Source organism: Eulemur rufifrons, chromosome 15 (genome assembly GCF_041146395.1).
Source record: "Eulemur rufifrons isolate Redbay chromosome 15, OSU_ERuf_1, whole genome shotgun sequence".
NCBI lineage: Eukaryota > Metazoa > Chordata > Mammalia > Primates > Lemuridae > Eulemur > Eulemur rufifrons.
In genome coordinates this window covers 66,479,605-66,497,967 of record NC_090997.1, presented here as the reverse complement: position 1 = coordinate 66,497,967, position 18,363 = coordinate 66,479,605, and the positions used below count along the sequence as shown (strand labels likewise).

Below are 18,363 nucleotides of genomic sequence, written 5' to 3'. Positions count from 1 at the left end.
TTAAAGTAACTATCTTAAGTATGGTGTAATCTTGAGTTGTTAATACACAGAAACATGTGCCATGTTATGATTTTTTGGTTTTTTTGTGTGTTTGTTTGTTTGTTTTTAAGAGACACGGTCTCACTCTGTTATCCAAGCTGGAGTGCACCCAAGCTGGAGTGCGGTTGGCTCAATCATTACTTACTGTGACCTTGACCTCCTGGGCTCAAGTGATCCTCCCACCTCAACCTCCCAAGTAGCTGGGACTGCAGTCATATGCCACCATGCCTAGCTATTTTTTTTTGTTTTTTAATTTTTTTTTAGAGATAGGGTTTCGCTATGTTGCCCAGGCTGGTCTCCAACTCCTGGCCTTAAGCCATCTTCCTGCTTCAGCCTCGCAAAGTCCTTGCATTATAGGCGTGAACTACCACACCCAGCCATATGTTATGTTTTTAAAACATATAGAATATGTCATTTCATAAAGACAGTAAATATATTTTTTCACCTACATTGGACAAAAGGGGAGATTTAAAGGTCTAAGGTTCAAACTATGACTTCAGATGTTTTAGTGGTCTCTTATCTTAGACTGGAAGTAAAGTAAAAAGAAGGTTAAACATTCTGGAATGCAAGAGCTCAAAAATAGGTTTCCTGAATTCATGGTGGTTCTTCCCATCTTAGAACCTTAAAAACAAAACAAAAAAAAAAACTTATGGCTTTGTTTTCAGGTATCATCAGAGAGTCTTATATATTGATATAGATATCCATCATGGTGATGGTGTTGAAGAAGCTTTTTATACAACAGATCGTGTAATGACTGTATCATTCCATAAATATGGGGAATACTTTCCTGGCACAGGAGACTTGAGGGTAAGACTAAATTCTGTATGAATAAATACTATGAGATTAACCTAGATGGTTAGTAATCGTATACTAATATTTTTCCTGAGTCATTAATTTGAAGCTTGAATGCAGAATGAATCACTTTCTATGCGGTAACATCTGCTACAATTCACTTTTGCTGGCTTTAAGCAAAAATTTAATGAAAACTTAAAGAACTTTTTTTTGCTCTGCTGTATTCTTTGGTTGAATAAATATTTTTGAACATCTGTGAAGCATGGAGCCCTTTTCTTGATGTTGTTTGAACCTTCAAAACTACCTGATGGTAGCCTTCTTTCCTATTGATTGTAAAAATTGGTGGAATAAGATAGATTAAGTCTTTTTAGGTTCCTCTGCTGCCCTCCTTTGTGATTGGTCTTGGTTTTTAGTAGGTCTGATTTTAATCTTTTTTCTTTCCTTAGGCTTCTGAAATTTGTAGTGTATACTATTTAGGGAGAGACACAATACCATAGCTTAGCCCTGCCTGCCTAACATTCAGTGCATTTATTTCTATTACATTTCTGTTATCTTTTTCCATTTGGTGCTCTTGTCTTTTATGAATGTGAAAACCACAGGTCAAATTCTTTTTCTATAAACTCACTGAAGGTTTTTGCTTCACTAGAGTGTTTTTGGAACTAACTACATGCATGTTGAAATTTATTCAGAAATTTAAACACCTCTTTTTAGTTCAGCCTGGATTATATGGGGGATTTCTCATAGCATGCATTCAATATTAGCTATAAACTATTTTATTAAGGTTATTTTTCACATCTATGGTATGTTATTAAAAAATGGCCTTAAAATATTCTTTAAATCTATGGCTTTTCTTTATTTAGTCACAGTGTATTACTCTTTCAGTAACAGAGTTATGTTGATAAAATATGAAATGTTATTCTATGAATAGTATCTGATATTTTAAATGTGTCCCCATAATTTTGTGAGAAAACTAAAATTAATCATTACATTATATAATATGTGCAGCTGTATTTGGACTTTCTGTGAAACGCATGTGTATCTTTGAATATTAATTTAATAAACACTCCTTTTTTTCTCTAATTGATTCCAAAGCAGAGAGAAGGTTACTCTGAGCTTAGGTCATTGTTAAAATGCTGCTTGCTTTAGAGTAGTCTAGGTGGAAAAAAGAAACAGAACGGCGATAAAGTAGCAGTTGTGGAATAAGAAATGGAAGCGATAAAGCTGGTTCCCCCACAAGGGAACAAGCAGCAGCTCTGAGTTGCCAGCTGGTGGCAGCGAGGGTGAGAAGTCTGACCAGCTTTCCACGTTCTGAGATTTTAGGGTCAAAGTATATCCAACTATGGTTCCACTGCAGAAGTATAGAAATTCACAGTATATTAGTTTATCCACATTTGTAGAGTTTGTATTTAGTTAATAAATCTTAATAAAAATTGAGACTTCTTTAAAAAAAATTGTGAGAGGAAGTGTATAATTAGAAATGTCTACATTATTCAATCTTCTCTGAGAATATATATATTCATATATATTCATATATATATTCATATATATATGAATTCATATATATTCATATATATATTCATATATATTCTCAGAGAAGATTGAATAATAGAGACATTTCTAATTATACACTTCCTCTCACAATTTTTTTTAAAGAAGTATACACACATATACACAGAGAGAAATACATATACACACATACAATATTAAATAAGTGTATATAAGTATATATGGTTTTAGAGTGTGTACATAGCTGGAACCTTTGCATCTTTTGAGGTATTAATACCTGGACCTGGTACTCATTGAGCAAGTAGAAACAAAATTTATTTCAAGTCCAATGAAAAAACAAATCTGATGCTTTGGTCTGTATCTGTTGAAACTTCAAGATAGTCTAGGCCTTTCTTTTGTCATAAGTAAACTCATACCAGAGATTGTGAACTACAAGAATGATTCTGCATTACAGATACAATTGTCCTGCAGGGTTCTTGGGCTTAGAGTCTATATTTGCCACAGGTTTATTCACAAAGTTTCCTTCTCATCTTATGTATCTGTTCAAGATGAATTTTCTGGTTCAATGTAATGGTGTAATTTCTTGTTGCCTTTACCTGTTTGTGTTAAATTTCTTTCTCCCAAAAATAATGATTACAGATTAATTGGAAATGGTTTGTTTAGGCTTTACAAGCAGTGTATAAATAATTGGAATGTGTACTTATTCTTCATTATTTCCTTTGTCAGTTTTTATTCCTGTCTCAACTAAGGTAAATTCAAAATTGGATCTGTAATACCTAGTCTTTTAAAAATGTAATAAGCAAATGTCAAACTTTTTCTTATAAAATATATTCTAAGATCTATTTAACTATGTATTTTTAGGATATTGGTGCTGGAAAAGGCAAATACTATGCCGTCAATTTTCCAATGAGAGATGGTATAGATGATGAGTCATATGGACAGATATTTAAGCCTGTAAGTATTATTATTGTCAAAATTGAAATGGAATTTTAAAAGTTGTTAGAGGTATTAACATTTGTTATTTTGTATGTAGATTATCTCAAAAGTGATGGAGATGTATCAACCTAGTGCTGTGGTGTTACAGTGTGGTGCAGACTCATTATCTGGTGATAGACTTGGTTGTTTCAATCTAACAGTGAAAGGTAAGCAATTTAAAGGATGGTATTCCCCCCAAAAATAGATTTTCTTCTTTACAACTTCTTCCCATAAAAGTTCTCATTGTAATTTCTTGCCTGCTGTTTTAACAAACTGAACTCTGCTTTGTATTTTTCATAGGTTTTTGTCTGTCATGTATGTGTACATGTGACTAGAGTTAATCTTGTTTCATTTTGTCAAATTTATGTGTACCTTTATGTATATGAATAGTTTTGTAAGGCTTGTTGCAATCCCAACCAAAGCAGGTATTTTCAGTGTTTTGTTGACTTTTTTTTTTTTTTGGTGTTTACCTTTCTCCAATACATGCATACTGTGTTACTTAGTTGGATTTTTAATTTTAGCCTTAATACTAATTTTTCGTTATAGAAGAAGAAAGAGGGTTTAGCTCTCCTCACCACTTTGTCCTCAATATGCTTGTACCCTTCCCATATCTCCATGTCTCAATATCTTCATATATTCAGATATAGTCAGTGTTCTATCAGAAAAACAACCTTCTGACCTGTTCTGTTTGGACTGAATATCCTCTGTAGACATGGCGGGACAGGCAGCTGGTCTTCCCTTCTCTGTTGTGTTAGATCCCCTTGATTGTTGTGTTGTCTGTCTTCCTCTTAATTTTTTCTCACATTTTAGTGGAGCACATTCTCAAATAGCTTCCTGAGAAAAGGTGTGTGGGAGATTAGGGGTACTGCACCAAATACTTCATTTTGGTCAAGTGTTGAAATCAATATATGATTGAAGTCTAGGCCAAAGAAAAATATATATTGCCATTATGGAAGGAACTTCTAGGGTATAAGAATAAATCTGAAATTTTACTTAATTCTTAAAATTTATATGTGGATCAGAAATGATTTATCATGGATATTATATATGATTTTAGAGTTTTTGCTTATGTGAACTTTCAGGGGGAGCAAGTTGATGTTCTGCCTTGAATTCTGTCATAAGATGTGAAGAATTCTCTAATTTTTTCTACAACATTTGCTGGCCTAAATGAAATTGAATAAATACAGATATTAAAAGCTTCTTTATTTAATGTTACGATTGCTCCTATACCAGCCAGCATTAGAATTATGGTATAATCTATTATTCTGCTATGTATTATATTGAACCATATCAAATTAATTGCTCCTTTTCTTGGTAGGGCAACAGTGGTCAAGTAGCAGTTTTATATTGTTGAACTTAATGTGTTAATACCTATCTGTTGCCTCAAAACAGATGTGAGCTTCCTAAAATTATCTATCTAGTGTAGTCTTAAAATGTGTATTAACTGTTAGTTTTCCTGTTTAACCCTTTGGAAGTCCTTCGTGTTGTTGTACTATTTTAATAGTTTTAATAATCATAAATTACAGCATTTTACCCTTAGGATAATAGATCTACATTGTATTTCAGCTGACTGATAGAATTTCAATTATATAAAGCATATAAGGATATTTGCAATTCCAAGTCTTAAACTTGATTCTGGTTTCTCCACTGCTAGCTTCGATTCAGATTTCTCAGATTAGCTACAATTAGTTACTTTCTGTCTATGTCCTTTCTGCCTTCAGTTATGTTCTTGCTGTTGTATTCTCTCCCATTCTTCATTCTTATGGATTTTAGCTTTTAAAGAAATTCTTTTATAGTCATTTTTGTGAAGTTTTGAGATGAAGGAAAAGTAAATGTCTTGTTTAGCCAGCTATCTTTACTTAAAAGTTTGTAAGTTAACTTTTTGTATGTTAATTTTGTCTTTAAAAATTTTTTTTTTTTTTTTTTTTTTTTTTTTAATTTTTTTTGAGACAGAATGTCACTCTGTTGCCCTGGCTAGAGTGCTGTGGCCTCAGCCCAGCTCACAGCAACCTCAAACTCCCGGGCTCAAGCAATCCTTCTGCCTCAGCCTCCCGAGTAGCTGGGACTACAGGCATGCACCACTATGCCCGACTGATATTTTCTATATATATTTTTAGTTGTCCAGATAATTTCTTTCTATTTTTAGTAGAGACACGGGGTCTGGCTCTTGCTCAGGCTGGTCTCGAACTCCTGAGCTCAAAGGATCCTCCTGCCTCGCCTCCCAGAGGGCTAGGATTATAGGCGTGAGCCACAGCGCCCAGCCAAAAATTTTTTTTGTGATTACAAGAAGCCCATGTTTTCCCAGTGGCAATAATAAAAATTGGGTTGTGAATTACATAATGCAACTATTGAAGAGTACTTAATGAAAATGCCCACAGTATACAATTACATGAGGAGAACAGATCATTAAACTTTGTAAAATTAACTTAGAATTGGAAGGGAATATAGAAAAAGTATTTTTGGATAATGGGGTTTTTGGTGGCTAGGTTTTTCTTTGTACCTTTTTGCTTTTTTCCAAATATTCTTCAGTATGCATGAATGTCTTTTATAATTGAAGAATTTTTCTTTCTTTCTTTAAAGATTGAGTTTTATGCCTGAATAATAATGTTTGAAGAAATTAATGGTAACCTATAAATGATTATTGAACTATGGCATTTATCCAGAGATATTTGGTTTTATGTTAGGTTTACTTTTATATTCAAATTTCTATACATACAAGTTTGTTGAAGTTTTTAAAATAGTAATAAATATTAATTTTTAAATCTTAAATAATTTAAGAAAATTATCCATAGTACTACTACCTAAAGATAACCCACAGTAAACTTTGTTGTATAGCCTTCCATAATTATTTTACACATGTCCACAGGGAAAAAAATAACAAAATCAGTTTAGATCATGCATGATGTTTCATTGTACCCTGATATTTTTATTTTTATCATGTAACATCACATAGACATCTTCCTGTGTTAATAAAAATAGATGTGTGTATTTATATGTATACATGTTGATATAGTTGTATTTATGACTTTTCTATCAGGAGCACTTACCAAAATAGCTATTTATGTCTTATTAAGTTATGTATATCACTGTAGAAAAAGTGATAAGGAGTTTTGGAGTAGAAAGTTTTCAGATTTTCTTTGTTTTTAAAATATTTAGAAAATCCATTTTGGTTCAGTAAAATATTTTTTGTATGTATTATCTTTTTAAAATTCATTTTTCAAACTGTTACAATATGCACATTTTTGTTGTTACCCAACTCTTCTTTATCTTAGGTCATGCTAAATGTGTAGAAGTTGTAAAAACTTTTAACCTACCATTACTGATGCTTGGAGGAGGTGGATACACAATTCGTAATGTTGCTCGATGTTGGACATATGAGACTGCAGTTGCCCTTGATTGTGAGATTCCTAATGGTAAGTGTGCTTACTGTGATTTCTTTATGGTTGATGCTCTTCGACTTATGGGATTCCCTCCTGATAAACCCATCATAAGTTGAAAATAAATTGAAAATGAATTTAATACAGTTACCCTACCACACATCATCGCTTAGCCTAGCCAACCATAAACATGCACAGAACACTTACATTAGCCTATAGTTGGAGAAGATAAGCTAATACCAAGCCTATTTTATAATAGTAAAGTATTGAATATCTCATGTAATATATTACATACTATGTATATTACATTGAAATTATGATAGTTTCACACCGTCATAAAGTTGACAAATTTTAAGTTCACATCGTTGAAAGTCAGGCAACATCTGTATATAGAAATAGATGGCTGAATGATTAGCCTTCAAAACTATACAAATGGAGAGCATTCACTTCATGTTCACCTTTAAACATGTTCTTTGGAAATATTTCACTACCTGAATCTGAATTCTGTGCATGGATTTGTGTAAAAATTGAGCTTTTGACATGTAACTTTATTTTTATTAGAGTTGCCATATAACGATTACTTTGAGTATTTTGGACCGGACTTCAAACTGCATATTAGTCCTTCAAACATGACAAACCAGAACACTCCAGAATATATGGAAAAGATAAAGTAAGAAATTATTCAATTGCTTTGATAAACATTTCATCATTACAAAGCTTTAGGAGGCTTTAGAAGGCCAAGTATATAGTGGGTTCTTTTAATTTTATACATAGGCAGATATATACAGATATTTCCTTTGTGTTTTTCTAAAGGATTTAAAACTTTAAATTATTGGTTTCTTTAATTTCTGAAGTTAATAGAAATGTGTGAGTTTTATAGCTCAAAAATACTTGAAATATAGTTTTTAAATTGCAAGAGGAACTGTAAGTGTAAGGGCTTTGCATTAAAGCAAAGTTTATTTTCATCGTCTGAAACATTTTGTTAAAGCTTTGTCTCCACAGTTTTTAGAGAGACATTGTAGGCACAGGTTTGTGTCTTCTATCACAAACTAGCTGTATGACATTTTGATGAGTTCATTTGTCTTTGTGTTTATGTTTCTTCATCATTAAAATGGGGGATAACGTAGTTCGTACTTTATGAATTTTGAAGATTAAATGAGTCAATGTACGTGAAGTGTCAATGCTCAAAAAATGTTACTGTTATTTTAATTTATAGATTAAGCTAGATCAAAGATGGGATTTTTTGCTTGTAAGAGGAACTGCAAAGAAATTGAATTTTGTCTAATAAACTTTGCATGTGTAATTTAGACAGCGTTTATTTGAAAACTTGCGCATGTTACCTCATGCACCTGGTGTCCAAATGCAAGCGATTCCAGAAGATGCTGTTCATGAAGACAGCGGCGATGAAGATGGAGAAGATCCAGACAAAAGAATTTCTAGTAAGATACTGCCTTAATGTATATTCTGTTACATTTTTCCAGTTTATTAAAATGACAGTTCAAACTGAAGGTTTTAGTGGCCCAAGCACTTCACTATGGGTCATATTCATGAGCACACTATTATTATTGTCGTTTTCCATTTTTAGTCTTACATAGGTTTGGCTTCCTAATGTTTTAAAGCCTGATTTGGGTGTTGGCACTTTCAGTTTATGTGACTATATATATATGTGATTGAAAGTTTCCACAAATTAGCCGTGTACGTACATCTGGGGATAAATTGGAAAACATCCCATTTATCTAAAGTACGATGGGTTAAATGATATTAAGCATCTTATGTTTGATTTTACAGCCTCTGATTACACTTAATACGATTATTGGATTTATAGCATAAGGATGTGCCTAACAGTATAGACAGTCTAACATATTAGGTATTAATGATATTTTTAATTTTGTCCACTTTCTCTCTCAGCTCTGAAATAAAAAGCTACTTTTTAGGTAAAGACGTTATTCCTCTGCTCTACTAGAGAAACACAGTTTTTTCCTCCAAAGTTTTAGCTTTTTTAAGAAACAAAATGAGATTCCTCAAATGTTTTTATTTCTCTTTGAACTATCCTGAAATCAAAGCCAAGTTTTCAGTATGAAACAAAACCATTCATTGAGTTTTGATTTAATTCAATCAGTGAACCTCTGTTATCCTGTACTTCTAAATGTGGTAACTGGTTAGTGCATTTGTATGAGTGTGCTATGATTATAAAACCAGACTATTTTTGTCAAAATTTAATAAATCTTTCATGTCAGTTCGAGCCTCAGACAAGCGGATAGCTTGTGATGAAGAATTTTCAGATTCTGAGGATGAAGGAGAAGGAGGTCGTAGAAATGTGGCTGATCATAAGAAAGGAGCAAAGAAAGCTAGAATTGAAGAAGATAAGAAAGAAACAGAAGACAAAAAAGCAGGTCGGGTTTATTTTTTGGTGATTGTATTTTAATTGTAAGTTTTTAAATTGAACTACATTACAATTTTCATGAGATCCTGAAGTCAGTTGTACAAGAATCATGGGGTGGGTGTGCTAGGTAGAAGACTTTTTTTTACACTGTTAAATATTTTTTATTTAAAGCTTTCTGAATGTTATTACTCCCATTTGCTTTAATATATGAAAACTATAACCTTCTCATGATGATACATGCTTAAAATAATGAACATTACACTGTGCTATAGATTGGATAAGAAAGAGGGCAGATTATAAATGTATTTATAGTTTGTGAACAGAGCTAAAATTCTAGGGTAATTTTTAACTACCTAAAGTTTGTTTAATGAGAATAAAACACAAAAGAAGAGTTATTATCCTTAGACCAGTTTCACAGTGTTGATGAAGATCAGGTAACAGACTTTGTTCAGAAATTGAAGAAAACATTAAAACTCTGAGGAAAGATAGGAAGGGATTTGGGAGTTGGGCTAGGGAAGAGATACTACCTTCTGAGCCTTAACTTACTTAAAAATGCTATGTTAGCTTGAAGCAATTGAATTTGCTACCAGAATCTATTATCTCTTTAATCTGAGTTCCCAGAACACTTACACATGCCTCTGTCATGTTATTAACACATTATTTATAACACCTTATAGGATTTTGTCTCCTTGCTAGATTGAACTGCTCATGACTAGGGAACACAGTATCTTAAACATTTGTCTTTTCAGTACTTGGTGCATTTCCTAATGCAAGTAATGGTGATCGCACGAGTTTCAGTTGCCCTGTTAATTTTGATCTTGGAGCATGTAAAAAGCTGATTCAGAGATACTGGTCCTACATTCTTTTACTATATCTACCAAATTAAAGTTAACTGTGAGTGAGCTGGCTCTTTTGTTACCTACCCATAGCATGTCTGACACATCTAGTTCTGTTCTTTCATGCACGGATTTTCTCCTAAGGAGGCTACATTTTTCTGTTTACCGTTTTATACTTTTAATTTCCCAATGATGGCTCCAATATTGTGATTGACATCCAAAAATTCCAGGCATGACTAATGTAAGGAGGACTTAACATTAGCTGTAGGATTTTTCTGGGTTTTTTTTCTTTTCTTTTACTGTCAGTATGTTTTCCTATCATTTCATTTTTAAAATCTTTATCTTTTCTGTGCTTTTTAAAAAAAACTCTGCTTTATTTGGTGATGGACTCTTCTGATAGGGCCTTGCACTTGTTAAAATCTCTCAGCCTATAGAAAAAAGAAATAATAATATAGAAAACCTTTTTAAAATCTATAGGTGGAAACCTGGAGTTGGGGCCATTCCGTTTCTCTTCCTCCCCTCCCCCATCTTGTTTTGGCACTTTAAGTTTACATGGCTAAAAATAAGCCAAAAGTTGAAACAAATGTCGTAAGAGCCATATTGCCAATATGTGTGTTCGTATTATAGAGCAGACCAGTTCCTGAAATGTCTGTGTAGAATACTAAACTATATTGATATTTCACTATATTTTTATTCTTTGGCAATCTTGAGTTTAAAGTGTTACTGCTATTATTTCATTAAAATTGTGACCTTTCAGTATTTATTTAGTGAGGATTAAAAACTAAAGGTAAAAGCAGCAGGACTTAGCCTCTGCTTGGTCCCTGGGCTCATAGTATCTAACTCTTCCCCTTTCCCACAATATTCTGGCCACACTGGTCTTTCAGTTCTGCCTTTCATCCTGCCAAGGCCTTCTTGCCTCAAAGTCCTTTTTTTTAAAGTTTTTCTCTTTTTAAGATACTTCCTTTTTCCCCACCCCAAATCTATTCATTCTTCAGGACACCTCTTAAATGTGTCATTTTTTCATGGTAACCTTTCTTGACCTCCACAGTGCTGTGCCTGTGTCTGCACTCTGAACTTCTCCACAGCACCTATTCCAATAGAAGCCACAGAACCAAAAGTTTAAAAAGGTCAGGGACCCCACTGGTAATGACAGTTTGAACCACTATCATTTTAGTGTAATACCTAACACAAAAATGTATTTAGTTATTGAATTCATGAACAGTAAGATTGCATATGACAACTTTTTATATTTTAAAAGTAAAGTGCATTTTGAAATAAAATGTATACATTTCAAAATAAGTTTTAATCTGTTTCTAATCTTTGTTTTTAGATGTTAAGGAAGAAGAAAAATCCAAGGACAATAGTGGTGAAAAAACAGATACCAAAGGGTAAATGATTTTCCTTATCTAGTAATTTTTATATGCTATAAAAATAATAAACACATCTATTCGGGGGTATATGTGTGTATTATGTACTTCAGGAATACGGGACTGAGCCTAAGGACATCGGTAAGTTCTATGAAATGTCATGAATTTAGTCTCTGTTGGTACCTGCAGTGGTACATAACACAACATATGCCATCTTAACTGTTGGTTTATATGTCATCCATTTGACTCCTCTGTTATTTAAGTACCTTACTTTAAAAAACTACAAAGACTAGTATTAATCATTATTCATTATCATAACTAAATAAATCAATTTATATTCTTGTACATAATTTATCTGAGACTGTTGCTATTAATTTTTATATATGCACTCATGGTTTACAGTAGTGCTCTTATTTCTGTGTATATGTTTTTTTAGTGTTGTGAGGTAAGTAAATTTAAGAAACATTGCGTTAACCTAATTTTTAAGTGAAAACGTAATTGAAGATTTTATCACCAGAAAGCATAGTAAATGTTTGGTCACGTGTAATTTTGTGCTAGCCTTTGCGGGGTAACTTGGAATAGTTCTGAAACCACTAGAAAGATAAAGGCATTCATTACTTCAAAAACACTTAAGGCATTGTCAGCTAACATGTTTCTCGGCCTGAGCCTACACAATCTGATCAAAAGAATGGGTTGGTGCATTTAAACCAAGATTGTGCCATTTTTTATTTTTCACATTGTCTTCTTTTAATAGAGCCAAATCAGAACAGCTCAGCAACCCTTGAATTTGAAAGTCTCACCAACTTCAGAAAATCATTAAGAAGAGAAAATATTGGGAAGAAAATGTTTTCAAAAGACGTCTGGCTTCATTTTCTACTACTTTGGCATGGACTGTATTTATTTTCAAATGGCTTTTTTCGTTTTTGTTTTTCTTGGCAAGTTTTATTGTGAGTTTTTCTAATTATGAAGCAAAATTTCTTTTTCTCCACCATGCTTTATGTGATAGTATTTAAAATTGATGTGAGTTATTATGTCAAAAAACTGATCTATTAAAGAAGTAATTGGCCTTTCTGAGCTGATTTTTCCATCTTTTGTAATTATCTTTATTAAAAAATTGTACTTGGATTGTCTTTTGTCTGTTTATTACAATATGAAGTCTTGTTTCAGAGGCTAATGACATGACCATTTCTATAGAATTAGAATACACTAGAGGTGAAAGATAATGATTACAGCTTGAAGGTATCTATTTACTACTTCTTTGGAAGAGTATTTACAGTGATTATTATTTCTTTTTGCAACAGAAATTCTACCACCTTACCCTGGATAGTTTGGCCAGTCTGTTGGTGAAGATTGACATCGCATTATAGTTTATCCATGAAATTAATAATACAAGTTGTGCAGTTGAGATATAGGAATTGTCTTTGAACTAAACCAAAAGTTCTCAAAAATTAGAAATGGAAATTCTGAATTGAAAGAAAAAACTGATTAGAATTGATGTTGACCAGACTTGATGGCATTATATTGTCAGTTTAAAATGAAACCTATTTAAACAAAACTTGGTTCTTTTACTGCACTTACATTGTATCCAGGTTCCATTATTACACCCAGGTTTCCAAATCAAAGACATTAAACACTTTAAAAAGCGATTTATCATTCAACAACTATTTAAGTGCCCATTTTAAGATTTGTGGAATGTAACTGAATATAATGGAAAAATGTTTTCACCCACAGCTTACATTCTAGTGACAGGAAGCAGACAAGTGGGATAATTTCTACTAAGATGTGTAAAGGAGAAAATAGATATTTTAGGAACTTGCCAAAATTGGTGAAATTTTTCTTTTTGCCAGCCAGGCCCAAATTGATTCTTTTAAGATAAAAATTATAGAATACTAGGTGGTAGTTCAGTCTAAAATATTTCCCTAAAACCCTCTGTTAAATATTTCAGACATGCACCTAGATTTTTGTAATGAACAGCTGTGTATCTACCCATATTTAGCAAATGTTTCACTTTTGCCATATTTCAAGTGTTTTTTTCTTAAAATACACAGAAATTGAAGCCCTTTTTATGTTCTTTGTCATTTAGAATTTTCCTCCCTCCCAATCTTCAGAAGTAACCACTATTCTGAAGATTGTGGATATCTTATCCAGGTTTTTGCCCTTATGCTACGTATTTGTTAGCAATCCATAAACCTTTATTACATTAGAAACTAAAGAACTCAGTCCCCTTCATTAGGGGAATAATGAGATGTACCCAAGTGTTTGTGAAATGGTATCGCGTATGTACACTTTTATAACTTGCTTTTTTCTCATTCAATATTGTGATCTACCCATGTTGATACATCTAAGTATAATTTGTTTTGTCTGTCTTATGTTCTGGTATATGAACATACTAAAATTATGTACTTCGATACTATGGTGAATCTCCTTGGGTTCATTAAGGAGGTTTTATTTTCCTATTTGTAAGTAGAAGTGTTTATTATATAAAACTAAAGCCTCATGAGAATTATCTGAAACAAGCAATTTCAGCCAAGTGATTTGGTACAGCACTAATAAAAGAGAAACCAGTAAATTCAAACAATAACCAGACCTGTTGGAAGAACAAAGACCCCCATTTATAATAGCAATAACAAAAATTTCAAGAAATAATGTGTAAAAAAGCTATGGTTCTGTTGTATAGTTAAGATCAGCGTAGCAAGGTAGGATGTCTAAATAAATACCATAAATCACTTAAAAATTAATATAGTATAAAAATTTATATTTTAAATTGGTGAAGAAAGATTATTCCATAAGTGGTGTTGGGGGGCGGGGGGTGACCACGAGTTTCAGGTCCTCCGCCAGAAGAATAAGATTTAAATTGGGGGAAAAAGATGAAACCATGACTTTATGCATGAAGGATGTGAACTGGGAAAGAAATTTTTTTTTTTTTTTTAATACAAAAAGATCTTTAACCTCGCTTAGGGAATGTAAATTAAAAGCTGTAGAGATACTTTCTTTTTTTTAACCTGACTTTTTAAACCTATCATTTTAAAGATTAAAAACAACTAGACAAGAGTTAGGAAACTTATGTGTAAGTCAGTAAAACTTCTTAAGTTAACTTAATATTCTATGTCAAAATTACAAATACAAATAATGCAGAATTCTATTTTGAGAAATTTAAGATTTTATGTGCAAATAACTTTTAGAAAACTTCATTATGCAACATTATTATAAGATTAAAACCTAAATGCAGTAGGGGAGAGTAAAATGATAATACTGTGCAGACCTAACAAGCATGATATAATGAGAATACATCATCACGATATGTTAGGTGAGAAAGCAAGAAAGATGTGGGACTCATGGCATGACATACTGCTACCTTTTGTATAAAAAGAAAAAATGCACAAAATTAATTGTTCAAATAATATAAAAATAATAGGAAAGAATCATGCAACTGGTTAGTTGTGGGGCATTGGCTGCTTTCATGGGAATTTGAGTGCTAGACCATATGGATATTAATACCTTTACAAAAGTGGTTAGTTAATAAAAAATGCAAGCAGATAATTCCTGGTCAGAGGGTTAGAAATTTTATTCAACTTTACACCTTCCTTTTCCGTGTCTCAAATTATCTCTTAAAATGTCTTGGAGATTCATTCAGTTCAGGACTGCTGGAACAATAGTGTCTGTCTTAATGTCATTTCTTAACAGGAGTAGGAAGACTTGCTGTGTGGCTGAAAGCCCCACTGCTGAAAATAAGATTATATAAAGGTCATCTGGAAGAATTATGTGAAATTGTCTTGGGAAAAGTAGCAACTACCACTATCATTGCATTTTTTAAAGTAACATTTTAAAACAAAGAAAGACTTTAACTCAAAAAAGAAAGTTTTTAATTCATTTAACGAGGATGTTGCTGTGTTGTCCTTAATGTTTCTTATTTCTGCATGGCACCCATCTACCAAAGCCACTAGCGCTCTGTCAGTGGGTGATTCTTTGAAATTCTTACACGAAAGTCATTCACCTGCATCTTCTGGTTTCTGTGGCTTTGGTACAGAAATACTGCTGACATTTCTCTATCTGGGATTCATATTATAACATTTCTTATTTATATTATGGTATCAATGATAGAGGTTTTGAGGTTTTAAATGAAAACTTAGTGTGTACTATCACAGCAGTAACCGTTTCAATAGCTTAAGATCTCTTTTTATTCGCCATAATCTCAAGCAAAGTTACTAACCTCTGTGCCTCAGTTCCTTCATATTTAAAATGAGGGAAACGGTAATAGTCCCTACCTCGGGTTTCTTGTGAGGTAGGGACTGAGTTAAGGGGGCTAAGTGAGGGGATTGAGTTAATACATAGTGAATGCTAAGTGTTAGCTGCTATTACAGTTGTTATAAAGCAGGGTAGATGGGGCCAAACTGATGCAGGGGACATTAAAAAGTTTTAAATATTTAAGTGTTCTTGTAGATATCAGCTGGTTTGTATTTGAGCCTTTTGTTGCAGTTTGATGCCTACTAGTATCAAACTACTAGGTCATAGTGGCTAGCGAAACAATCTTTTGAGACCTGATTTTACTAAGGAAGCAAATAAGATTTGGCAAATTTAGGGGGATCTTAGTGCCCCGTAATTTACTCGAGGATAATCTCAAGCAAAATGGTTGTGAAGAGATTGTGGAAAAAATAAGACTATTATATTGTTATTACTGGCTATTCACATGAGTAGCAGTGTTAACGTGGAGAAAATAATGCTCAGTAGTAGGATTACATTTAGAAGCTGCTCAATTGCATTTCTCCACTACACCACAAGATGGCAGATACTCCACTTTAAATTTTTTTGTATTTGTGCATTTTCTCTTGTAGTCACTTGGTCTATTCAACCAGCAGAGTAACGTATTAACAGGTTCTTTTGAATGCAATATTGGATTAAAAACTATTTGAATCAAACTGCATTTCAGTATAATGATTTAGATTTTTCTTAAGTATAACAATTATAACACTAATTCCTAAGCTTTACATTCATAAAATGTGGTAGAGTGTATGTGGTAGTAACTAGTTACTTGTAACATTTCTAGTTAAAAGTAGAAAGGAACTGAATATTAGGGCCAAAATAATTTTCTGTTTTGGCTGGTAGTGAAATCAGTAATATACACACAGGGAAAGGATTAAAATTTACTTCTAGGAATTATAGCTTAATATAGTGAAGTTAACATTCAGGGGCATCAGATTCTTGTGCCACAACTTCTATTGAGCTGAGTACCTAACCCCTTTGGTCTTTGAACACTTGCAGAGTTGTGTTGAAGGTTATTAATAAAATATTCTTTTTGGTAGAATAAATAAGGGAGAGCAGACTCCTTGATTAGATTCTGTAATTTGCTCTTTTTAATAATTTAAGAATATTTTACTTTAAATGTTGAAGAAATATGTAATTATGTCTAAGGTAAAATTGATAGCAGAATTCTGAATAGGTAAAACTTTGGCCATGCCCATCTGGTAAACCAGTGGTTTGTGTTTGGGAATGAGTTGAACAAAGTTAGGATTACAGTCTAAGACTCTAATCTCTTTTTGGGTTGTGAATTTCTGGTTTCTCTTGATAAACAGTTGCTTCCAGGTTCTCTCATGTATCACCTAAATGGTCATATTTTGTTTCTTCAGAAACCAACATTTCAAGACTCACTTCCGGTCAGGCGGCATATAGTTAATAGGTTGATGTACAGGTTAAAACTTTTCAATAGACAGGAAAGTACAGAGAGGCAGTTCCTATAGTAAAAGAGAACAAATGATTAAAATTGCTTCTTTTTAACAAATAGCAAAAAGCCATATTTCTGGCAACCAATAAATGATGTTTGATTTAGAGAGATAAGAATTTCTCCTTTGACTTTTTTAAAAATTGCATTTATGCTATGCCCTTAAGTGAGAAAGGCACTTCATGAATCCCCTTATTCTGCAGTCTAGCAGGAAAGTCAAACCTGTGTTGCCTGTGACAAAATTCTAGTCATTTTCTCAGTGTCCTGCTAGGGCACTGATACTATATCCCATCCAGAAGATTCCCTTCTCCCTCTACCTGGGCTCTAAATAATCTACTCACACACACCTGTGTGGGGATGCCTCTTGCCCTCAGACTCTGGCTTCCTATGTCGTGTTCCCCGCCAAGTGGATGGATGCCCCCCTCAACCTGCTCTGACTCCGCTAACCCACTCTGAGACTCCTCTAGTTGCAGGCACCTACCTTAGTCTGCCTCACCTAATAGTTTTTTTTTTAATCAAATTCTTTCAGAAAGAGAAGGTAATGGAAGAGAAGAGGGCAAGCAAGAGAATAGAATTGGAGTCTTATCTCTGCCACTATTAGTGCCTGACTTAAGGCAAGTTATTTAACCTCATTATTCTTTAGTTGCCTAATTTGTAAAATGAGAATGATAATATAATGACGGTGATCTCCTAGGTTTCTTATGAGAATGACATAAGGTAATGCCCGCAAAGTGCTCAGTGACTACCTGGTATATTTTAAGTGCTTATTTTATGTTAGTTCTTGTAAATACCTAAATTGTATTCTATAGATCAGAATAATATTTGGCATTTGAGGTTAATCTGTGATTTCTGGGTTGGCCTGAATTTTGAATGTTGGACCAATGGATTCAATGTAACTAGAACATACTTTTTAAAAATTAAATCTGTCATGATTTGGAAATTGCACATCTTATCATAGCTAACATAACTTTGTCTCCAAACATTTTCCAGCAACAAAAATGAAAAGTACAACTTTATATGAGTGAAAGACTGAGTGAATGAGAATATGAGTATCCTTTTGAAAGCAAGATGCAAGGTTTTGATGACAACATTTTAGCAATTATGTATCATGCTTCACAAGGATACTGACTCCAGGGTGCTATAAATACACATGGAAAACACACAGCTCAAAAGAAGGAAAAGACTCTTTTATAACAAGTGTGAAAACTGACTACTATTTCTCCCTACCTCTTGCCCTCTGAGAGAAAAGAAAGAGGTGTTTGTATATATGAGGGATGTGTGGAACTGTAAATTTTGTGTTTTTAAGCCTAATTTAAAAAAAAATTGTTGACACACACAAAATTAGTTTCAACATGTACATTTTAGTGTTATT

General features: G+C 33.0%; 1 protein-coding gene across 1 annotated transcript in view; it reads left to right on the top strand.

Annotated features, from left to right (window-relative positions):
- Window positions 1-12,354, top strand: part of HDAC2 (histone deacetylase 2) — a 28,744-nt gene extending 16,390 nt beyond the window's left edge. The window contains exons 6-14 of the mRNA XM_069487703.1: window positions 705-846; window positions 3,199-3,291; window positions 3,371-3,479; window positions 6,585-6,725; window positions 7,251-7,359; window positions 7,998-8,128; window positions 8,927-9,082; window positions 11,239-11,296; window positions 12,030-12,354. Of these exons, the coding sequence (XP_069343804.1) occupies window positions 705-846; window positions 3,199-3,291; window positions 3,371-3,479; window positions 6,585-6,725; window positions 7,251-7,359; window positions 7,998-8,128; window positions 8,927-9,082; window positions 11,239-11,296; window positions 12,030-12,060 (970 nt within the window). The 3' untranslated portion in view covers window positions 12,061-12,354. The remainder of the gene's footprint in view (window positions 1-704; window positions 847-3,198; window positions 3,292-3,370; window positions 3,480-6,584; window positions 6,726-7,250; window positions 7,360-7,997; window positions 8,129-8,926; window positions 9,083-11,238; window positions 11,297-12,029) is intronic.
- The last annotated feature ends 6,009 nt before the right edge of the window (window positions 12,355-18,363 follow it).